Source organism: Lonchura striata, chromosome 3 (genome assembly GCF_050655825.1).
Source record: "Lonchura striata isolate lonStrDom1 chromosome 3, ASM5065582v1, whole genome shotgun sequence".
Taxonomy (NCBI): domain Eukaryota; kingdom Metazoa; phylum Chordata; class Aves; order Passeriformes; family Estrildidae; genus Lonchura; species Lonchura striata.
The window spans coordinates 5,192,260-5,217,057 of NC_140705.1; the positions used below are offsets into that span (position 1 = coordinate 5,192,260).

General features: G+C 39.2%; 1 protein-coding gene across 2 annotated transcripts; it reads left to right on the plus strand.

Annotated features, from left to right (window-relative positions):
• The first annotated feature begins 1,183 nt into the window (after positions 1-1,183).
• On the plus strand, positions 1,184-24,686 carry LOC110468935 (cysteine-rich venom protein). Of its 2 annotated transcripts, XM_085574430.1 has the most exons (8): positions 1,184-4,000; positions 10,532-10,593; positions 11,373-11,504; positions 12,728-12,818; positions 13,192-13,337; positions 13,897-13,991; positions 14,774-14,862; positions 15,051-24,686. In XM_085574430.1, exons 2-8 carry the CDS (start codon positions 10,534-10,536, stop codon positions 15,176-15,178), a joined length of 741 nt encoding a protein of 246 aa, XP_085430556.1. In that variant the 5' UTR covers positions 1,184-4,000; positions 10,532-10,533; the 3' UTR covers positions 15,179-24,686. The 2 variants fall into 2 exon arrangements, with proteins under 2 accessions (XP_085430556.1, XP_021382883.4); XM_021527208.4 differs by having other exon boundaries at positions 1,184-10,593.
• Positions 24,687-24,798: the final 112 nt, after the last annotated feature.

A 24,798-nucleotide genomic window follows, 5' to 3' on the forward strand; every position in this document is an offset into this window, starting at 1 on the left:
CAGATGATGGACAGTGCCGATCATTCTGCTCCTGCATTTTCCCTTGCCCTGTCACAGCTGGAATTGTACTGCACACACAAAACTGCTCAGTCTTGTTCCCAAACTTGTCTTCATTGAAAATATAGGAGTGCCCTCTGGTGGAAAACTGAGCAGTTGAAGCTCCGGTGTCACTAAGAATAAGCATTTTTCCTCAAATGAAAATATACTAATTTCTTTCTGGTACACCAAAAGTTTTTAGTTACATCACTGAATATTTCAAGGCCAGATTCATCATTTTGTGCTTTGTCATTCTGCAAGGAAGTCTTCAGAGCCCTGAGGCTCCAGTTGTTCTAACCAGGAGCAGTGGTTTGGTGAAAATATCAGAGGAATGATTTGGGTTGGAAGGGACTTGAAAAATCACCTGGTTCCAATCCCCTGCCTTGGGCAGGGATACCTTCCACTGTGCCAGGTTTCTCCAAACCCCATCAAACCTGGCCTTGGACACTGCCAGGGATGGGGCAGCCACAGCTTCTCTGGGCACCCTGTGCCAGCTTTGAAATTTCCTCTAAGAATTAATTTAATCCCATTGCTGCAATCTGGAACTCCATCCAGATGTGTGCCAGGGCTTGGCTGCCTCTGTTCCTGATATCCAGGGCTCAAGCACTCACACTTGACTCCTGCTACTGGGAAGGAGCAGTTGGAAAGTTTGCTGAGCATCAGCAAAGTAAAACCAGAGAAAATAAGTACTGTTGAGATTTGTGTATTAGTAGCTCAATGATTTAAAAAGGAAAACATCAACATTAAAATGTAAAAAATAAAAAAAAAATTTAAAAAGCCATGAAATTGGATTAGGAGCTAATTTGGAATCCCCATGTTTTTGGGTGAGCTATCAGACCCATCTGTGTCCACAGAGCTGGTGGAAATTGGGACCACAGCAATGCTGAAATAAAGAGGGAGAGAGGGAAAGGGAAAGGGAAAGGGAAAGGGAAAGGGAAAGGGAAAGGGAAAGGGAAAGGGAAAGGGAAAGGGAAAGGGAAAGGGAAAGGGAAAGGGAAAGGGAAAGGGAAAGGGAAAGGGAAAGGGAAAGGGAAAGGGAAAAGGAGGGGAAGGGAAGGGAAGGGAAGGGAAGGGAAGGGAAGGGAAGGGAAGGGAAGGGAAGGGAAGGGAAGGGAAGGGAAGGGAAGGGAAGGGAAGGGAAGGGAAGGGAAGGGAAGGGAAGGGAAGGGAAGGGAAGGGAAGGGAAGGGAAGGAATAGTAATTTGCTAAAAAACTCAGGCTCTCAGATGATGACGTTCTTTTAAGGTAAATATACTTTAACTTGATTATTTGATAACCTGAACACAGCTTGTGGTTTGTTGCTTGGCACTAAAAGTATCCTTGGAGCAGTTGAAAAAATGTCCTGCTTGTGCAATATGGAATATTAAAGAAAAATTACTTTGGCAAATGGCAAATTTCCTGGTAAACACTCTCTGGCTCTGTGGGAGTGGTACTTCACTGACCCAAGGTGTTTGCTTTCCACAGAGCAAAGGACCAGCAAGAAAAAGGTCTGTGAGACTGAAATCTGCAGGTCTGTCATATGACAATATCATAATGTAAAAACTTTTCTTATATTTATCTTCTAAAGCCACACAGACATGGAGATAATCTAAACAGTGAAATTTAAACCCCTTTTTCTACACAGGGAAATGCAATAAATGTCCATGTAAATGTTTTTCACTACAATAGAACAGAACAGTGGGATGACAGAGAGGGAGTCAAGGCTGATGAAATTCTCATCCAGTACTTAAAGAAGTAATTGAATAAATGTTGGAACCATGATCAAGGTTCAAGGCAAGGTTGGATGAGGCTCCAAGCACCCTGTTCTAGCTGATCTCATCCCTGCCTATTGGAACTACATGATCATTAGGGTCCCTTGCAATTCTGAGATTCTGTGATTTTAACATCCACTTCATGAAGACAATCATCACACAAAAGTCATTAGAGAATTGGGATGATGGATGTGGAACTTCTGCCCAAAAAGGGAGCTAAAGGAGCATTTCAGTTACTGACCTAATCTAATCCAGGGAAAAACTGTGAATCAAATTATTGAAAAAACAATGCATAAATCCATGGAAGCTATGCTGATAGCAAAACACATCTAATATTTAAAACTTCCATTAAGCAAGCCTGTGAGATGAAAAGGCCTCATGGTAGCAAAGTCCTTAAAAGGGAACTTTTACATTTCTCTTTACATAGCCAAAGTAGAAATGTGGAACTGTTACTCTGCTGCTCTAGTATGCAAACTGCTGGCACAAAAAGATAAGAACCTTCCTGTGTTCAGCTGAAAGAATCAAGGCTAAAATAGAATAATTACGTCAAGTGTCTGGGTATGGTAAATACAATAAATGTGATGTGGAAAATGGCAGAGCATGTTTGTGTTGCAGTGACTCTCACATTTCCTGTGTCAGAAATGCTATATATGGACAAGACTGCCACCTTCCACTGTCCCAGCTTGCTCCAGCCCCATCCAACCTGGCCTTGGACACTTCCAGGGATTGGCTAGCTGCAGCTTCTCTGGGCAACCTGTGCCAGGGCCTCACCACCCTCTGACTAAAGAATTTATTCCTAACATTGAACCTAACCCTGCCCTCAGTCAGTTTGAAGTCATCACCCCTTGTCCTGTCACTCCATGCCCTCGCCAAAAGTCCCTCTCCAGCTCTCTTGGTGCTCTTTTAGGTGCTGAAAGGTCTAAGGTCTCCCTGGAGCCTTCTGTTCTCCAGAGTTAACCATTCCAATTCTCTCAGCCTTTCATATTCCCCAAAGCATTTAGTTCATTTGTGAGTCTGCAACTTCTTGACATTGCCCAGGGGATCCTGCCAGGGCTCCAGATAAAAATCTGGAAAGGCACAAGTCTTCCACATGCACTTTCAACATCCTTAGCACTGCAAAGGTGTCTTGGTTTATTTGAGATGGTGCCAAGTGTCTCTTTATGGGCTGCTACATTGAAATTTAGGTCTTCACTAACCTAGAAGATCTCCCTCCTTCTGGTGGGAGAACTTACTTAGCTGTAAATAGAAAATGCAATGGAAATCTGCATTTCAGGTTGTCACCACAGGCCCCCAGCCAGGTAATAATTAGCATTGATTCCATGAGTCTCAGAAGGCTGATCAATGACTTTATTATACTATACTTATCAAGAAACCCATCACCCTTACAGAAAGTCACGATGGATTCAATTGGTCCTTGAATCCAAACTCCATCACCACTGGCCAATTAAGAACCCACCCTTTGGTAAACAAATCTCCATAACACATTCCACATGTGTGCAACAACAGGTGCAGCAAGTGGAGATAAGAATTGTTTATCATTCCCTTCTCTGATCTTCTCACAGCCTTCCCCAGGACAGATCAGGTACCCTCTTTTAGTTAGACAACTGTAAAATTCAACTGTATTTTATGATTTACCTCAAAAGACTTTGTTCATAAAGTACAGCACTATATTTGTTTTTCCTTGACTTGACCATAGAAAAGCACTAACATAAGCATGCATACTGAGATATCATTGATACTCATGTGAACAACTGGATACTTCCCAAAAGCAGAAAACTGTAAAAGCTGTGTATGAGTTCCAATCAGGAAATATTTTTTCCTTAGCAATCATTTTCTTCCAGTCATTATAGAACAGTGTGTTCTAGGTTCATCTTTCTGGACTGTGTGTATATTTTCTATCATTAACACATCATATCACATCTCTCTAAAGGGAAAAATTTTGTAGGATACAGAAGCCAGGAATCTGTGTCTGCCTTTGCAACGCTTTTTCTCAGGGCCTTTCCCAGCAAATAAATGCCCCCTCTTCCCTTCCTCCCCATCCAGCAGCTCCATGGCCCCTGGAAGTCAGGCTGTGGAAAGGCTCAGCTTCAGCAAGGTGTGTGGAGAGCCCCTCGGTCAAGATATGCTTCGAATGAGTATTTAAAATATCCTCTGGTTATGCTGCTTCTATTCATCTTCTATCAAGCAATTTCCAGCTTCAGACTGTAAAAAAGGTAAGAAATCACTCCACAAGGAAACTTGGCTGTGGCCAAATGCTGTTGGTTCAGGAATTATTACGAGTCAAAATGCATTTAATCAGCAATGTAATTTCCAAATGACAATTCAAGCTAGGACTTTAAGTGGCGTTTCTATAAAAACATCTTTTCACAGCTCCAAATATTTTATTTACTTACTGCAACCAGTCCAATAGAATGTTCTGTGTGAGGCTCACTGACTTGGAAGTCAGGTTTTCCTGCTTTCCATGTTAACATTAATTTTTGTTGCAACAGGTTCAAGGTACTTTTTACCAACTGAAAACCATTACAAGAAGCTCAGCCTTCTTTCTGCACCCTCTACAACAACTCTGGTTTACTTTTATGCCAAATGCATGAAAAGACTAAAGCGCTCTTATATAAAAGCATTTAAGGAATACAAACATTTTAAGAAATCCATTTCACACCCATACTTTAAAAATTATTTTGCAGTAATAGGCCCCACATTGTCACTACTGCTAAATTACAGAAAATCTTTTCCCAGCAAGTACATGTAGCAAACAAAAGGGTGTGCATGAAAACTTCAATTTTTGTAGCCTGTATTTCTCAGACAACTGTCTGAAGTTATTAACCTGTGATAGTTTGAGTCTGCATTGCTTTGTGTCTTTCGCTACTAGAGAGGAAGGGGTGTATTCTCACTTCCTTTAAATAACAATAAAAATTAATAAATCACCTATATCAAAAGTCAGTTTGAATTCTAAGAAAAGTCATTAAGATTTGTTTGCTCTGTTTCCTGTTGGCCAGATTTAGTTCAAAGAAGGGATTTGTTCTAGAGGATCAGCTGGGCTTTGGTTTAGTTACACCTGACTCTCACAGAGAAAAGACATACCTGAAAGAAAAATTGTGTTGTTCTGATGGTTTCCACACAGAATTTTTCTCTGTTCACTTTCTGTGTATCCTTCCACACTGTTGTTATAATTCACTCACAACAGGCATTGGTTTATTTGGTTTATGGGAGAAATATGATAGAAGGGATGAAGCTCATCTCTCCCACTGACCTGTAGCTGATATTTTCTCTTATTCTAATGTAACATTTTAAATATATCAGATATGTTGCTTCCCATAGATGACTTGAGAGGTGTATTTTATCTATTTGCAAGAAAAATTTGAGCTGAAATGCAAGTGCTTTCACTATTGGGTTGTCCCAGATAATGGTATGAGTTTTACCCCAGATTTCTTTTCTGGAGTCAGATTCCTGATGTGTAATAGCAGAGATTTAGAAAATGTTTCTAATGACTTACTAGATCTAAAGTGAAGCTGAATTAAAAATCTCTATATGCTTAAAAATAACAACTAAGTATTTTACAGTGCTCAGCATTGCCACATTTCAGCAAAGATTGAGAAGAGCATGAACAAAGACACATATTGAACCTTGATATGAGAAGTATATGATTGTTCTGATGGAATAATTTGTTAATCCATTTTGGGCTTCTTGAAAATTACTTTCACACACATGCACAATATCCCTCCTGCAATTCTGTATGTTAGACTTTAAAAGCTCCCTGGAATAATAGTACTATGAAAGAATGATATTCCTCACCTGAGGAAACCATGAATTTACCTTGTTGCAAACTTTCTAGAAACATACAGAAAAGCATCTCTAAGGAGCAGTCTATTTTTACAAATCACTTTCTGGGAGCACAAGAGAAGGACCAGGCCTCTAAAAGTTTCTGGATAACAATTTTTTTTTCATTATTCCATTATACTGTGCTTATGTACAGTTACTCTGACAGCAACTTTTTGATTGATTGACTCTGTTGCTTCTCTCTCTAATAATAATAATAATCTGGAGTGGAAGGTGAACTGGGTTGTGTGGAAGAAATCAGTATTGTACCTTTTTGCCAAACACAGTTAGGTCTGCAAGGTGTTCTGACAGCCAAGAAAAAAGATGTGTGCAATGTTCAGAACCACACAGAACTGCATGGATTTTAATCTGAAGTGCTACTTTTACTGTCATTCACTTAAGTGGAAATAAAGAATTGAAGAAACTGGATTTTCGTCTTCATTGTTAGAGATAAATCAGATTTCTGCAGTTCAGGTTTACACAAGGCCTGGAGGAGAACTTCCACAGTCAAGTCACTCAAGCTGATTTCTTTAAAATAACTTTCCATAGATTTATCTTTAATAATATACATATGTTTGCAGAACCCCATAAATACTTAATTTATTTTTTAATTAAATTACCCCACCCCTTCAGGTAATCCACATAAGGAAGTGGGAATTGGTATTCTAAATTGTTCTTTGTACCATGGTCCCGGATGCCAGTTTTATTAATCTTTTCTTTCTTCCCAATTATTTCACCCACAGACCAAGAATTGTAGCATATCTGACAGTCATCCTTTAGAGAACAAGTTGTTTTCACTATTCAAACAGGAGGGGCATGCTTTAAAGAAATACTTGTAGTAACATAATTTCATTTTAATCGTTCAAATAAAGCTTAGGTGACTGTAGTGAATGAATGAAAATTGTTGAGTAAGGTGGATGGGGTAAAAGAATGGAAGCATCTCCCAGGACATTGGGAATCTGGAGCTGCTGGACTGCCTCCCCTCACAGTCAATAGAAAAACAGTTAATAACTAAGGTAGGTGTCTTATGAGGCTTTCTGGTTATGATAACCCTGGTCTCATCAAAATTGTCACAAGCACTTCAGATAAAAAAGTAACTGTGCCCTTATCTCAGAGCTTGGAAGGATATGGGAGACCTTATCAGAGGCAACTTCCCGTGAGTGCTGCCCGCTATACAAAGAAAGAACAAAGGCAGCTGTGTTTCCCAGCGCAGGGGTTATAATACAGTATTAGAATTCTGGCAACAGCAGGCAGCTGCAGGAATTCTGCAGAAATCTGGAAACAGTGAGGCAATATTGACTTGCAGCATGGGCAGCAACCTGCACCCAGTGTAGTGAAAAGGGTGCTCAGTGTGCAAGGATGAGGAAGGGAACAAAGAAAGGAATAGGAGATGTGCAGATGCTTTATGCCTTCTAATACAAACAGACTGAATGGAAGGAAGAAAGAAAGGCTGTGTTTGAACTGAGAGGATCTGTAAAAGCTGCCTTGTGATATTTTACCTTAGAGTGGAAACAAAGATTCTGCAAGAAGGAAGGATGAGCAGAGTGATGCCAGGTTGGATAGGGCTTGGAGCAACCTGGACTAGTGGAAGGTGTCCCTTCTCAGGGCAGGGGCTTGGAACTTGGAGATCTTTAAGGTCTTTTCAATCCTGACAATTTCATGCTGCCCTAGAGCAGAGCACATGCCACACATCTCTCCAGACTGAAGACATGAAACATCTGCAGCCAATCTTGAGCAACATCTAGGGTGATTTATGTGTACAATAATCACAGAACCACAGAGTGGTTTGGGTTGGAAGGGACCTTAAAGATCACCTTGTGTTTGGACAGAGACATCTTCCACTAGACCAGATTACTCAGAGCCCCATCCAACCTTGTCTTGAACATTTCCAGGAACAGGGCAGCCACAGCTTCTCTGGGCCACCTCTTGCAGTGTCTCATCACACTCATAAGTCCAGAATTTCTTCCTAATATCTATTCAATATCTATTCTATTCTTCCCCCTTTCAGTTTGAACTCAACCCCTTTTGTCCTCTCATTATATGTGCTGGTAAAAAGTGAGGTCCAGTGCCACAGCCTCAGTGAGCTAATGGAATATAACTTTTATTCAGCAAATGGAAGTTCAGGAACCACTTGGATGAAAACATCACTTTGTTGCCCACAGTTGTTCTGTGTACAGCTAAGATGCTCACTTATGTCTCTGCCTCAAAATATTTATCCCACTCTTTTGCCAGAAACAGGAAACACAACTGTAAAACAACCAGCCTGGAACTCAAGCTTTTATTTTGTGAACACATTAGCATTGTAGCTTGCTGATCAGACGAGAAGCTGAAGTTCTGCAAAAGGACAGGTCTTCTGTCTTCTCTTTTTCCTTACCATGGAGACAAGAAAAAAAAAATCCAGAACAATGCATCTGGATTGGTTCATTTTCAGTCACCTGTTCCTTAAGAAAAGTTTCTCTTGCAGAATGGGCAGCCCCAAAGCTGATGTCATTTATCAGCAATAAATATTGACAAGGGGAAAAAAAGGGGAAATGTGTATATATATACAACTCTGGACTGGGGAGAGCCTTTCACTCTCCTGCCACTTCCCCAGACACAGGAGGATTCTGGTGGATGAAGGTAATGTATGCAAAACTGAATTTCAGCCTTAGGGATTTTATCAATACAGTCTCTTTTCCATTGTGCTACAAATTTTAGTGGAGTTAATAGCTAAGTTGCACCAATAATTGATAATGTGATAATTGAAAGAAAATTTATGCTTATACTATCTCAGAGAAAGAATGTAAAATAAAACATATCTTCTCTGAAACCACACCTACCATGAGTAGGGATGAAAAATTGCTTCAGTGGAGTCAAATTTCCACATTTCTTTAGATCAAAATGTAACACTTTGACCCACTTGCTTCTTCCTACAAATGTGAACGTTAAAAACTCCATTTTGCATGGGGTTGTCAGTCATGATAAATGCTTTTCTAATGTCTTTTGAATTGTTTTGGTGTTAAATTTATACCATGTGAGTATTGGGATACTCCAGTACAGCTGAACTCAGAATTTTTCATCTCTAAATGTTAACTATCTGTCCAAACTTTCAGGTATATATGTTGCTGAAATGTCTAATATGTATATTATAGTATGTAGTAAGCTGATTAACTTCTCTTAATGGAGAGTGAATTATAACTTTAATGAAATTTAAAGAGGTAAATTCAGAGAAGGTAGAGGAAAAACATCAAAATAAGTGAAAAGACAAATATTCCCACTCTGCCAAACTTTCATGCTTGCTATGCCCTGAAAGCTGTATCAGAAGGCAGGAGAAAGTTTCTACAGAGGAATGAAACGCCAGGATAAACATAAAGACTATATATTGCAAGTAATAATTTGTTTACAGTTTTGAAGCTATCAATGTTTTTTTTTGTATTTTACACTCAATCAAATTTTCATGAAACCTCAGGTTTTCAAGTAGACCAGCCTAAAAGTGCATTGCTGGCATTTGTTTTTCAGAAGCATAGAAGTGATTTAGTGCATTGAGTACTATTGACAGGGAAGGATAATTGTATCATCTTTGACTTTGAAAGTAAAGCCCAACACATTTAGTCCAAGAGACAGATTTGATGGTAGAGTCTGGCAGTTGAAGATGTGCAGTAGTATTTAATCAACTTGAACTCTGGATCCAGAAATATTTTATGTTTCCTGTTGCAGCATTTAATCTGGGAAGTCCCAAAAAGATTTTGTTTCTGTGTGTATGGAAGGTAAAGACAACTCCTCAGTGTCTAAAAATATCCCTGCAGTTTAAGAATTTATTCTTCATTAATATCAGTGATATCTCTGCCTCTACCTCATGTAAATTATTTCCTTATGAAATCACAGGAAAACAAGATAAAGACTGAATATCTGAATTACTTGATAGGACAAGGGTTAGTGATTCTAAACTAAAGGAGGGGACTTTTTTTTTTTTTACTATGATAGTTTCTCTATCAAGCAGAATTTCCTAGATTTCTTTTGACCTGTCATGCTCATACCATGGATTTTTTTCAGAGGCCAGCTCTAAGACATTTTATATTGGTTGGGTTTTGTTATCTCTATTTCCCTCTTGCCTGTCAGGTTTAAGGCAGCCTGGTGAGCTCAAAGCTAATCTCTCTTGGGATTTTGACACATCTTTTTAACAACCAAAAAGACTCTTCCTCATATATATACTCATCAATACAAAGATATATAACTTTTGGTTCTTTTGATGTGCAGAAAAAGCATCCTGTTCATATGAGTGGGTTTCAGAGTGTCTGTATACACCTGCATGAGATGCCTCAGGAGTCAAAGTGCATTTGCTAACATTATTTGTTAATAACATAATATTTGAAGGCTTTCTTTATGTCTAGGTGTTAGATGAAACATGAGGGTGATCACCACCATTTTCTTGAGTCTTTATGATGCTGATTTAATGAGGAAACAGAGAAGTGGGAAAAAAATGGAGACTGCAGTCCATGTGGTCAGTGCTCCACTGCAAAACACCAAATCTGACTATGGATGAGGCTTGAGAAGGACTCTGATGTAACAGTGCTGAACATACATTTTTTATATACAGGGAGGCAGACATTAAGGAAATGCTGCAAATTCAAGATACTCAAAATAAAGATATTCAAAATAAAGGAGTCAAAAGGGAACTGATCCACCTATTCCAAATAACACACAACTTTATGCTATTTACAGACCCTGCTTCTATGCAAGGTGGAGTCTTCTCTCTGCAGGAGGCAGTGGTGCCCATGCACAGTTTCAGCACATCCATATTCAGAATAAACTAAAATAAACTTATTTGTTCAGGCTTTACTTTACAACAGTTGTTTATCTTGCTCACATATCTCATTATGCTATAAAATGTATGCAACAGAGACTAATGAATTTTGGGGGTTTGTTTTTGGGTTTTTTCCCCCCTGTAGAAATGGATCTACTAACTGCAATTATTCTCCTGGCTGCTTTGTTACACCACTCTGATGGACAGGTAGGAACATTCATCTGTGCAGAACACCCATAACTGACTCCTTTGTATAAAAATCTGATATAGTCTGATATTTTGATCTCTAGAGATTTAGAATTATGGGGTGCAAGTATTATTAATATGTTAACATGTTGAAGATGAGCTCTAATTTAGTACAGATTGTTATTATTGTTGTTGTTGCTTTGTTGTTGTTGTACTGGTTGAGCAATTTGGTCTAGTGGAAGGTGTCCCTGTATCAGACAGGGGCTTTGGAGCTACTGGCTCTTTGAGATTCCAACCCAAATCATTCTGTGATCCTGCCTATCAAAATCCTTTTCCCTTCATGGGGCTAATTTTAAAAAGACATTTTTAATAAATAAATGAATAATTTAAGATTCAGACATCTGATTCATAAATCTACAGAGGATTACGTTTGTAAGATAACTGCTATGAAGATACTTGCATGAGAGCTATTTATCAAGATCTTCTTATTAATGAATGAAAAGAAACAAGTACTTTAGGAAAGAAAATGATCATTTTCTTCAATAAATCTGAGGTGAACCTCAGAGGTGGTTACTGTGGTGCTGTAAGTTGATACTTTCCTTTACCTGAGTATAGCTGCAGCCTAAAACTACTGGCTGAGATGTTATTTCTGCCACCATAAGTGTCTTAAGTTAAACAAGATTTATGAGACCAATTATTGGTGTAGGTTCAGTTGACCAAACAAAAGTGACAAGAGGCTCATAATTTATCTTACTTCTTATACTTCTGTTAACTGGGACCTTCACTGTTATTTTTTCCAGGGTTTCCCATATAAAAATGTGAAGGCTTTCTCCTTTCCTCATTTTAAATCTCAAAATGAAAAACAGATCCTTGAGCTACACAATGAAATACGGAGATCTGTAATTCCCACAGCCAGGAACATGCTGAAGATGGTGAGCTATGAATTACAGCTAGCCTGCTTTTCCCTTAAAGGAAATTATGGGACAAACCCAGCATCAAAGGAATCTGTGGGATGAAGGGATCAAGAGCAGCCTGATGAGAAGGGCTTGGAGATATTCATGGGTGAGAAACTCAACATGAGCCAGCAAGATGCTCCAAGGGCTGGAGCACCTCTGCTCTGGAACCAGGCTGGGAAAGCTGGGGATGTTCAGCCTGGAGCAGAGAAGGATCCAAAGAGACCTTGGAGCCCCTGCCAGTGCTTAAAGGGGATCTATAAGAATGAGGGAAAACACTTTATCAGGGCCTCTTGCAGTAGCACAAGGGCTAGTTCTTTTCAGTTAAAAGCAGGTAGATGAAAATTAGATATAGGTAGAAGATTTTTATGATGAGGGTGGTGAGGCCCTGGCACAGGGTGCCCAGAGAAGCTGTGACTGCCCCATCCCTGGATGGGTCAAGACCAGATTGGATGGGGCTCTGAGAAACTTGGTCTGGTTGAAGATGCCCCTGCTCTTTGCACAGGGTTTAGACTAGATGACCCTTCAAGGTCCATTCCAACCCACACCATCTCTGATTCTCTGAATCTAAGAAGAGAAACAAACCCTGGATGAAGGAAAGAGCATGCAAAGCAAAGAGGGAGAGGGAGCCCGAGCAGCATCTTCTGAATCTCACACTGTCAGGAGGGCAAAAGAGACCAAGATCTGCAAAACTTCTCCCATCCCTGTCACCCCTGATAGTCCTGGTTATCCCTGTCCCACAAGCAGATTAGCTGGTCAGTGCTTTGGGGTTATTCCTGCATAGCAAGGCCTGAAACATTCCCCAGGTTCAAAGCCCAGCTGATGTTAATCACCGCAACTCAGCTGCACCTGGGCTGAAAATCAGATTTATACCATTTAGTTCCGTGCGCCCTGCAGTGTTCATTCAGACACAAAGCTGAAGGAAAGCAGTAGTATTGGTAGTATGTTATAAAAACCATCAGCACCATCTGGAGATCAAGACTGTGTGATAGAACTGTGCAGGATAACCTGCTCTGAAACCTTTAAGGGTTGAAGAAATGTGGTTTCTGTGCCCCAGGAGGGGAAATCAGCACAACTCATTTCTGTCTTTCTGTTGAGGGCCATAGCATTCAGTGCTCAACACCCAAGCCATTCCCTATTTTGTTCCCTTTCCCGCACTAACCTATCTGTGACCTGGATACTTCTTCCTTTGTGTCTTTCAGGTGTGGAGTGAGACAACTGCCAAAAATGCTCAGAAATGGGCAAGTCAGTGTGGGATGAAAATCAGTCCAAGAGACAGGAGAGTTATTAATGGTACTGACAAGCATGGAGCCTGAGCTGAAGGGTTAATGTCAGTTTGCAGATGACCCCTGTGAATGTGAAATAGAAATAAGCATGACTTTAATCTGTTGTAAAATAGCTTTTTAGGCTTATTAGATGGAAGGTGTCCCTGTACATAGCAGGGAGGTCAGAACAAGATGATCTTTAAGTCCCTTCCAACCCAAACCATTCTATGATTCTGTGATTATTAAACACAAAATCAACAAATTTTTGCAAGTCCTTAAAATCACAGGGCAAAATGAATGGCATCATAGCATTTTTTAGCACATAGCTACAGCCCCTCTGTCCCACCTCCTGCCCTATACTTTGCTTCTCTCCTAATAAATTAGATTTACTTCTACTCCAGGTGTCACCTGTGGCGAGAATGTGTTACTGTCATCCTACCCACGAACATGGGCTGATGCAATTCAAGTGTGGTACAGTCAATCCTCCAATTTCAAGTATGGATATGGGCCAATCTCAAAAAATGTCAATATTGAGAGCTACACTCAGGTATGGAGACTTGAAACAAATTGCAGGGATACATCAGAATCACAGGAGTACACTTAAGCCAGCTGGGAGTTATTTATAATCAGGAAAAATTTATCAATGCCATCAAACTATTATTTATAATTCATACTCTGATCGAAAGATGAATGATAAGATAAAATTCTTTTCCATCTAATTAGTGGGCAACAGAACCAGTATTTTTGAAGAGCTGTCCAAAAAGAAAATATTAGTCTGTAGAAAAACCTTTAATGTAGTAATAAATATTTTTTTATACAGGAATTGAAATACGTGATTAAGAAGTGTCAAAGCAAAATACCTCTGATGAAAATACTTGAATTTCAACTTCAGTAGCCTTCCAGAAACTGTGTTCAAAAACATTTGGAAATTGGAGAAAACTCATTTTTATATGTATTCTTTATGACAGCTAAACTTTAAATTTAAAAGCTAACTAGAAAAAAAGAAAGGAAAAAAAAATATTTTCTGGTTCTGTTACTTTGTGAGGTTTTGGTGTTTTTTTACAAGAACTCACTCTGAAATAATGTGTTTGTCTTTTAATCTACAGCTAATCTGGTACAACAGTTACAAGGTGGGATGTGGAGTTTCCTACTGTCCCGCAGGCCCATACAAATACTTTTATGTTTGCCAATACTGCCCTGCGTACGTACTGCCCACTTACTGAGTCATGGTGATTATGGAGATGTTTCCAAAACATCCTTGGCAATGGGATAAAATAATTGCAATCTACTGTAACCATTTGTACTTTTGAAAATACCAATGTGAATTGTGGGTTTAACAGCATGCTGAATATCAGTATTTCTTTTATTTTGCATTGAAAGAGATATTAGGGAAAATTTAGTAGATGAACAAGGGTTTATCTCTGTCAGAATCAGGCATCAGGCACAAATAATGCTGTAATTTTGACCACAAAGGAGAAAAATCAGATGTAAATTGGAAGCCAACATCAAATGAATATTCACAGAGGTAAAGAACTGTATTTCAGAAGGGTTTTGCTGAGGTTTGGAGCAACCTGGTCTAGTGGGAGGTGCCCCTGCCCATGGCAGATTGTTGGAACTAAGTGACCTCTAAGGTCCCTTCCAACCCAAACCAGTCTGTGATTCTGTGATTTTATGATTACCTCAATCAGTTGAAATCTATTAGAGAAGCAGAGCTAGGAAGCACGTGCATTTTATTAGCAGATAATGCTATACATATACAATCAATCAATTAATTGTGTTTCTCTAAACGTTACTGTCCCTCTTATTTAAAAACAATTCTTTTTGTATTCTATAAATATCTGAAATTAAAACATGACTGCTTATGAAAATATTTTTATCCAAAAAATTCTGGATTACTTTTACTGCAATAAATAACAAACTCTGGTAAATGGCTCAGAGCATCACGTTGATTTTGTTTTGTTTTGCAATTCTTTCAAATTTCAGAGGAAATAACCCAATGCAAATAGCTATGCCTTACAGAAGTGGACCAAAATGTGCTGACTGTCCTGGCCACTGTGACAAAGGACTTTGCAGTAAGTCATTCCATTCTCCTTAAAAAAATCATATTCTATAATATTCAAGCCATTTTAATAGCAGAGCAAAAGTACAAAGTTTATATAGACATGGACAATTGTAACTTCTGGAAAATGCAAAATCAGCAAACCAGAGCTCAGTTTCCATATAATATTTCATTTGTTTGCTTCTCTCTCTTTTATTTCAGCCAACCCTTGCAAGTACCAAGACCTCCTTGGAAACTGCAAAAATCTGGAAATGTTGTTTGGCTGTAGCCACTCACTGGTGAAGAAGAAGTGTCCTGCAAGCTGCAAATGCACCACTCAAATCATCTAAAGTCCTGCTGGGTGTCATTGCAGCTGCTGAGAGATTATAAGGAAAGAGCAGAACTCACTGTAAAGTGTATTCACTCTCAGTGCTTCTGCTCAGATTGACCTATAGGTAATAATTTTATCTGAAAACTGACCATTACTTCAGTCTTCAATTAGACTAGTAGCTCAAAAATAACCTCTGATGTTATTTTAGGTTTTGTAGAAATCATGTTTTAAGCTATTAATGTGTTACTTTGTGTCTTTCCTTGCAGTGGATTTGCCACTGATTTATTTCTTTTTAATGGGAAACCCACTTTTAAAACACTTCAGGTTTTTTTTTGTAATTCATTAGATGCCACTAAATTTTCTTCTGTTAAATTTTTTGATTGTTAATGGAATGTCCTCCTGCTAAATAAACACATGATCTACCACCAGTTCACAAATAAAGCTTTTAATTAAAGTTATTTATAAATAAAGGGGTTGATTTTTTTTTAAATTTGGAAAATTCCTTATGGATATTTTAAGGTTCTTTTATACTTCATGCAAGTGTGGATGGGAAAGGAAAATAAGTACAAAGCAAAAGGGGAGGCAACTTTTGGTACTTGCAAAATATGAGGCACACATATCTGCAACTTTTCCTCTGACCTAATCACAAAAATTCTGCCACATCTGCCCACTGATAAATGATAACTAAGGTGATAAATGATAACTTTATTCTTGTGGCTCTTTCCCACTAACCTTGCACCACACCAAGTGTCCCACCAGGCCACCAGCTGCCCCTGAAAGGGTCCAGGTTTTCCATAGCCCTTGAATCACATAAACCCACTTGGATCAGGGCAGAACTCACTTTACCACTTTCCCTTCTTATTTCAGGCCAGTAAAAATAATTTTCTCCACAAGACTGCAATTCTAGATAAAGACACAAGAGGGTGAGCCATACCCAGACATGAACCTGCATTCCTTTTTCATTTTTCTATCTGTATAAATAATATCCCCTTTTATTAGATATAAATGTTCTGTGCCTAGTCTGGCCTGGATATCTCCTTTTATTAAAGTTCTGGGCTTAGTCTTTCTTGCACAAAGTTTCTTAGTTTATATTGGCTCAATAAATAATTAAAACATATAGAAACTGTCTGGCAGTGGTTTCCTCCCCTCTATCATCTTTTTTCTGCTGGTCAAATTACCATCATATTCAATTGAGAGTGTCAAATTAGGGAAATTTATGGTTTCCAGGACATAAATTAATTATTGTAACCTTGATTTTGTACCTTCCTGAAGTTCAGTTTCACCTTCATGACCACTGCCACTGTGCAAGGCTCCAAAGAAGCTGGAGAGAGACATTTTCCAATGACATGGGACAGTAGGACAAAGGCAAATGGCTTCAAACTGAGAGGGCAGGGTTAGGTTGGATATTAGGAAGAAATTCTCTGCTTTGAGGGTGCTGAGGCCCTGGCACAGGTTGCCCAGAGAATCTGTGGTTGCCCCATCCCTGGCAGTGTCCAAGGCCACGTTGGATGGAGCTTAGAGCACCCTGGGATAGTGGAAGTTGTCCCTGCCCATGGCAGGGAGTGGAACAAGATGATCTTTTATCTCCCTTCCAACCTCAACCTTGACTAAAAATATGATTTTAGGGAGTGTAATGCTGGCGAAAATTTCCTAAAACACCTGTGTTTTCCTCAGAAAACACTAAACTGTAAAACCCCAGTACTCTTATGGGTGGATGCATAATTTTGGCAAAACTCTCAGGTGTTTTCTGGGTTATTTTCCAAGTTTTTTCTCTTTCCTCCCCCTTTATCTGGTTCAATGAATATTTAACAATGAATTTGTTTATTATCAGAAATTTATAATAGAGCTCCCTCCCCAGAGAGCCAAGTTTCATGCTCTGGATATCCGGCTATGATGTTTGAGCACAGCAGCAGCAGGAGCTGGAAAGGATCTCCTACAACTTGAAGTGCCACCTGGAGCACCGGACACCCTTCTGGGTTACTGCAGGGTACTCAGACACAACCTTTGTGCTTTTGTAGGAGATTTCAAAAGATTCTGCTTCCCTAGTTATGTGGAATAGAACAAATAGGACATGAGATGAAACGCTAGAAATGCTGCCTGGGTGTTCCTGTTTCTCAGAGCTGACATCAAGGAGTGCTTGGGATACTTCACTTTGTTGTACATGTCCCTGTGCAAGCTGAGAGGCTTCTGAATATGTGTTTATCACACACAGATGGGGTAAAAGCAATATGACTTTTGCTGAGATCCAGCATGTCAAATGATTTTTCCCTCCGTTACTTGCCTGTATTTTCACAAAGTTATTTTTCATACTAATATATTGACAGTGGCTTCATTTTTGACACTTCTAAGATGTGCTTTTTGGTTTGTGCTGAATTGTGCTACCTTTTAGGTGTTAGTCCAGGCAAGAAGCATGTAACACCAGGAATTTCTTATTATTTCTATTCTGGTTCACAAGAAGCACACATGTGCTGAGAGATGATAAGAGCCACTACTACAGAACAAGTCTAAGCCTTATCTGTGGAGAGGGGTGTAAGAGCTCTTCAGCTGTTAACTCACATAACAGGCCTTAAACACAGTTTTGAACAAAGGTTATGAAGTAACTCAACAGTGTGACAGTTTCTGAAGAAATAATATTTTTTATATTTAAAATGCCCCTACGGTAGCAGTTCCATTACCAAATTTGGCCTCTGGGCTAAACCAAAGGGAAGGTCATCACTTTCAATATCCCAATGTCTTGCTGTGTGTCATGGGCCAGTATCTCCCCTCTTTTTATCCATCTATTGCTGTGTTAGAACAAATCTTCCACAAAACTACCCTCACTCTTATTCTTGACAAATATCACCAGCAGGCTAACATGAAATTACAGAATCATTAAGGTTGGAAAAGACCTTCACCATTAAACCATGACCTCAAGTGCCACTTCCACATGCCATTTAAACACCTCCTGGGCTGGTGACTTCACCATTTCCCAGAACAACTCCTTCCATGGAGAAATTTTCCCTAATACCCTATATAAATCTTCCCTGGCACAACTTGAAGCTACTCCCTCAACACCTCATACTAAAAAGAAAGCAAGGGTTGGAAACCTTCACATGACATTTGAAATTTTTATTGTCAGAACATCCAATTTATTCCCATAAAATAAATTCATGGCAAGATGTTTGAGCAAGCCCAAGCAGAAAAGGTCCACTAGAGCAGGGACAGGAAAGGATGTTCCCCACTCCTGGGCTGCTCCCATCATTCCAGGAGAAGATGCCAAAAATGGGATTCCTCTAATGTAAAGGCCATGGTTAAACTGTGAAAAACAGGAGATGCGCTGTCTAATTAAAAACTTTCTTGACAGATCCTGTCTCCACTCTAGGCTGTGTGCAAGACTTTTAACCCCCAAGCAAGACATTTGACCTGCGAGCTTCAGCCTCACTGACTGCAAGGCAGAGATAAACTAACAGTCAGGGCAAGGAAGATTAATTAGTGAACGCTGAGAAAGAGCCCACACTGGGAGATAGAAGCGAGGATGTGACACTCCCTCCCAACCCACCAGTGACATCTGAGGTTCATGGGCTGGTCACTGGGCTCAACCCTCTGCCCTGGGGTCCCCAGACTCTCCCCAGGACTGACAGATACTCTGACACCAGCATCAATAACAATGCTGGAAGAAAGGCAAATGTTACTAAAAGATGAGGTAGTAAACCAGCATGGAAAAGAGCCATGTTAAATATTAATTCGGTCACTGATGGAAAGCCCAAGGCTCAACACATGTAACTGGAAATTATTATTTTAAAATAATTATTGTCAGATTCTTGGGATTTTCTCCACAGAAATGACCACCTGAAATCAAATTATGCTTTTCACTTGATGTTTTGCATCATTAACACTCCTCTGGTTTCTTCTCTTTTCCCACTGCTCCATGAACAGCTGAAAGAAAAAGAGGAAAGCCCTGGATGCCACATGAAAATTAAATTATGGCTTTTATTTATTTTGTTGAATGAACCAGAAGATTTTTTATTTCAAGCACTGACTTTAAACCACCCGGGGCTTTTAAGGCACTCAAAACCATTTATCTATCTTCTTTAGAAAGTCTTTTCCCAATGCAAACAAATTCCAGAAAACTACATTAAAGATAACAAAGGAAGTGTTATATTCTCTTAAACGTGTTATTTTTATTTAGTGATATACAGCATTCTTTCTCCAGGCACATATGATAAGTTTCCCACCAAGTGATTGCTGAAGGGTCAAAAGAGGCTTATTTTGGCAAAAATAGAACTGTAGTCCTTGTGATTTTTGCACAGGACTGACACATTGATGGACATTTTCTGAGCACTACTGCTTCTGAAGCACAGAAATTACAAAATTTCAGTAAATTGAAAGCAAAAATGGATTCACCTCTTATGTAAATGTGGCTGTGCAACTCCAGTCAGATGATGGAAGTGATTTTCCACACTCACCCAAAAACGTACCAGAAAATGTTTCCTAAAAGAGACTTAATTTGATGTTTTTTTCTAGGAGTGACTCTTGTGCAGATGCTACTATTTCTTATGGCAGGAGATACCTCTCAATATCTTGCATTTTATTATTTATTTTCAGCAAAAAAACAAGATATATATATATATACACACATATACATACTTCATTAAGAAATTCAGTGAAGAAAATAAATTTCTAAGGATTAAAACTGGAAAGGTCAGAAGCAGTCTTCCATCTGAATGAAGGACATAAAAATTTTACAGAGAGCAAAATATTTCTTGAAGGAATTATGGGGTAACCTACCTACAATTGCAGGAAAAGTCCTCAATGACCTAAAAATTCCATGCTCCTGAAGAGACAAATGCTGGATGATTGAAGAGGTAAAAAATGTCAGTCAATAAATTAGGTGTTGGAAGCAGTGCTCATGCTTCTTCCATGAATAGCAGTGGTTCAGTGTTAATGAGGAAATCAACTTATAAATGGGAAAGGAGAAAAATGGCAAAGGGAAAGAAATGTGTAAAGAATCTGGAGGGGAAAGGCAAAATGAAAACAAGTTGTAGAGTGTGAATGCAGGGAGAGAAACCTTGTGATAAGGGAGAAGCCAGTCAAAGATGTGGAAATTTGCTGGGCAGGTAAAAATAGCCAGAAATATCAACAATCACCAAGCCTAGTATTTAATAGTGAGCATTAAGGATGTTTTAGCCTCCTTGAAGCCTCTCCCACCACCTGCCCATGGCATCATTTTGGCTCAGTCTGTTTCTGGTCTCGCTTTTTGTCCTACCTCCTAGAGGAGCTTTGGACCATCCTTTCTGTAATCAACAAACATAAGGATGGGTGCATTGGAAACAGAAAACCACTCCAGACCATTTTGACAATATATTAATCATAACATGTCATAAACCAAGCTTAAATCTTTGGATCCTAGGTTATTCCAGTAGCCTTGCACTAAGAGTTTTTGCAGGCCTAGACAGATCAGTATAAAGATTTTTATCCAGCTTTGTATGAGTTATTTAACACTCTGTGCATGCTTTAGAGGTAAATGAGACATATCTAAGGAGAATGTAGCATCTAATGAGATATAGCACAAAAACTTGTACCTTTCACAGCTTGGTATGAACATTTCAGAGACTGGATTTTTCCACCAAGGCAATTTTTCCTTCCATACTCATATTTATTTGCTCCCAATTCATTGTAGTACCTCCTGTGTTGGCTTGCCCCAGAAGGGGCATTGTATTTTAGATAGTAATTTGAGCTGTAGTTGTTCATTGAATTTGTCCTTGGCCCATTGTGAGGAAATAATAAATTCATCTTGTCAGTTCAATAGCACAGGACTACTTTGGGATATTCAGTGATTTAGCACCTACTTCCTGAGAATTAAAAAACAGTCATGTAAATTAATTATGAAGGTGACCAATCATGTCTTCCATCAGGTCAGCATTCAAGCTGCAAAGAAGTCCCCACTTGCCTAACATCCTCAGCCAGCTGGAGGAGATGTTAGTTGCATATAGAAAATACAAACAATATGGGAGTTTTTTACAGGAATTTGTTATGTACTAATTGTACTACCCACATTTGCAATTTGCCAAGGTCAAAATTATTAGAATTTGCTGGTCAGTGTGAAAATATGTACAAAATGCATGGTTTATACTGGGGTTTAAATTGTGCTGTGGCTCAGAGTTTACAGCACTCACTAAGTCATAGAAATTTTATATTTACTGTCTCCTTCTGGCTTGACAAATCCTTGTGTGATCAGACCAGCTGTTTCATGGTATCACTAAACCACACCCAGACGCTGTACCACTGAGAACATCCCAGCTCAGCCTCCAGAGGCTAATGGTTGTATAAATGGTGGAAGAGGCACACTTAGCAGGAGGTTTTCTGGGATTGCTCAGATTGACCTGTGCTGATTTAAGTAAGGAATGTATCATGAAAGGTCACTGAGGAAGAAAACACTTATGGAAGCCCAGAATCACAGAATGGTGTCGATTGGGAGTGACCTAAAATAACATCCTTTTCCAACCCCTTCCCATGGACAGGGACACCTTCCACAATCCCAGGTTGCTCCAAGCCCCATCCAACCTGGCCTTGGACACTTCCAGGAATGTGGCAGCCACAGCTTCTCTGGGTAACCTGTGCCAGGGCCTCACCACCCCCATAGGGAAGAATTTCTTCCTAATATCCAAGACTCAATGCAATTGTCTTCACCTTCCTTTACAAGTATCCTTTTCTAGTGCTCTTCTGACATGATGCAAAGAGTGAACACAAATCCTGGTGTACTCACAGCTACGGAGTGGATTTTGAAGCCTAGAGGCAGATAGTCCTCTGTAAGGAAAGTCAAATGAGGTGATTCACTGTCATGTCTGAAGCCATCTCCTTGTTCTTTTTCAGAAGATTAAGACCTTCTTGTCTCTAGAACCAGACTCTGTACAGGATTTCACATAGGCAGGAACAGCCACATCAAGTGCCCTGTAACAAGTAAGCACAGGGGACTGACGGGGAGCAAGAAAAACACATTAACATAAGAAAAGTCAATAAAAATACATGATTAGCCACTGACAACATCTGAGACTGAAACATGGACATCTAATTGCTATTATTTCTTACTGCTTTCATAAAATAATAGGTAGAGCTCCTAGGTGTTATGCAAAGCATCCATCTTAGCTGAGGTTCCTTTTTATCACAAGAGAAGTTAAGACAGGCCCACTGGCCCTTGCAGAAGGGAGCAGAACCCTGTTATCTCAGTAAACAGTAGTAAACAGCTTTCCTGCAACTTTGGGATACACCTCCACCAAAAGTTTCTGTTTCAGCATTTAACTCCTGCTTTGCAACATGCATGCAATGAAAGAGTGAAGTTTTTAAGTGAAACATGCTCCTTTCAGCAAGTCATGTTTTAGCTGAACATCACCTAACAGGATGTAATAATTTGGCCTATTCTATTAAGAGGTAGGAAAAAAAGCTCATTCCTTCTACTGTTACTGATATTGTTACTGTTATTGATGTTCTTTGCATACTAGAAAGATTAAAAATACTGTCTTGTAATCAAGTAAGATCTTAGAGAACAAAGTCTTTGATATTTCAAATGGAAAAATAAAGCACATTCATTTTAGAAAGACACTGCAATATCAACCTACATTTACAATAAATCAGCTAAGAGGCTGGTAGGGGTGATTTGGATCCTGTTAAGACAAAGGGGCAACGGGCAGGAACTGATGCACAGAATGTTCCACCTGAACAGGAAACAGAACTTCTTTCTTGTGCAGTGATCGAGACTGGAATGGATTGTCCAGACAGGCTGTGGAGTCTCCATCACTGGGGATATTCCAGAACTGTCTGGACACAATCCTGTGCCCTGTGCTCTGGGATGACCCTGCTTGAGCAGGGAGGAAGGACCAGCCTGAACCATTCTCTGATTTTATTGTTGCTATCTAAGGATCAGAAAATCCACTGAATGTTACTTCTCTCTTTAATGTGAAGTAGTATATTTAAGGACTGCATGGATAAACTGCATTTTCTTGGCTGAGCTTTCAACTTGAGGGGTCTGCAGACTCGAAGAATTGAGGTTAATGTTTAATGAAAAAAATGTTTCTTCTCCAACACTGCAGAAATGGGATAAATGTCAATGTTCTCAAAAAAACATGGCTCAAAGTTCAGGAGATCTAAGAAATATTTTTGTCCCAATGTGGAGGCAAGATGAACCTTATTCCACCTCCCTGGTCTCCACAGTTGTGTCCACAAGAAGAGCACACACCAAGGAAGAAAATTGAAGATTAATGTGCACCCAAATCATGCTTTGTAAATCCACATTAACTGAGGAATCCTTGTAGCTCAGACTTCAGCGAACTGAGCTCAGAGTCTTAAATAACATCAGCCTCTTCTAGGAGACATCCTGGATCTGATTTGAATCTGTGTCAGCCATCAAACATGACCAAAAAGGGCGCTTCCATACACCTGGCCTATTTAGCCAGGTATTTTAGGTAACTTCCTTTACCATGACAACAATTGCTCTTTGAAGTTTTTATTTCTTCTGGAAAATAAATAGAAAACACTTGCAGATATGGTGCTGAGGGAGTATAGTTGGTGGTGCTGGTCTAGTGGTGAACCTGGCAGTGCTGGGTTAATGGTAGGACTTCGTAATCTTAGAGGTCTTTTCAAACCTTAATCATTCCATGGGTCTATGATTTAAAAGGAAAACATTGCAGGTTAGACCAGGTACAGAAATGCACAGAGTGTGTCTGGTCAGTTGGATGCCACTCCTAATGATGCTTGAGGGCATTCTCTAAGAAGATTATTAAATGCACATTCTTTCTCATTCTTTAGGTGAGACACTGCCCAAGCAACCCCTTTATTTCTTATTTTTATAATTCCAGAAGCTCAAAACTCTGCCATAACTGTTCATATTTATTTACATGAAGTTTGTGATATATTACCAATGTCCTATTTAGATTTTCTCCTCCATTTGTGAAAAAGTTTACAAAGTAAGCTTTTTAAACCATGTAGTAGATTTGGTCTCTGACCTATTTCCATTGTCTGAGCTATGGAGGATGTTAAAAAAAATGCAATCATTAAAAGTGAAAAATGGAGTTGCTCTTTTCAAATTCCTCTTTTTAGTAATTGCAGCTTTCCTTTTTAACAACTATGAATATCCTTTTTGCATTTAAAGGAGTACAATAATTTTCTTTTTAAATCAAAGTTTACAATGAGAACTTGTGCTCTGAGAATGAGTACTTCACTGTAAAATAATAAAAATACATCTTCAGGTTGTTGAAAGAGATTCTCTTTGCTCATCACAGCCTATATGAAGAGAGGTGATTTTCCATGTTTTATTTGCAATGCAAACTTATTTACTTTATGGAAGAAGAGCTACAGCTTGAAAATATTATTGACTACAGGGAACACAATTGAGGGTCACTGCTCCTTACTATGTTCAGCAAACCAGGCTCTGTGAGATTATCTTGAAAACTATTTCCTTTTTAAAATACATATAGGCAGTGAGAAGTACAACTGTGGCTGAATGAGATGGTTTTTATTACAAACTGGAAAAAAAAAAAAACATACAAGCCAACATTTCACAGACAGAAGTACCCTGGGAAATCGAAATCACTATAGTGACCTGTACTTTTTCCCTCCCATAGTAGGTGGGGCAGTGTGGGTTTTTTTTTTTTTACTATACCACCC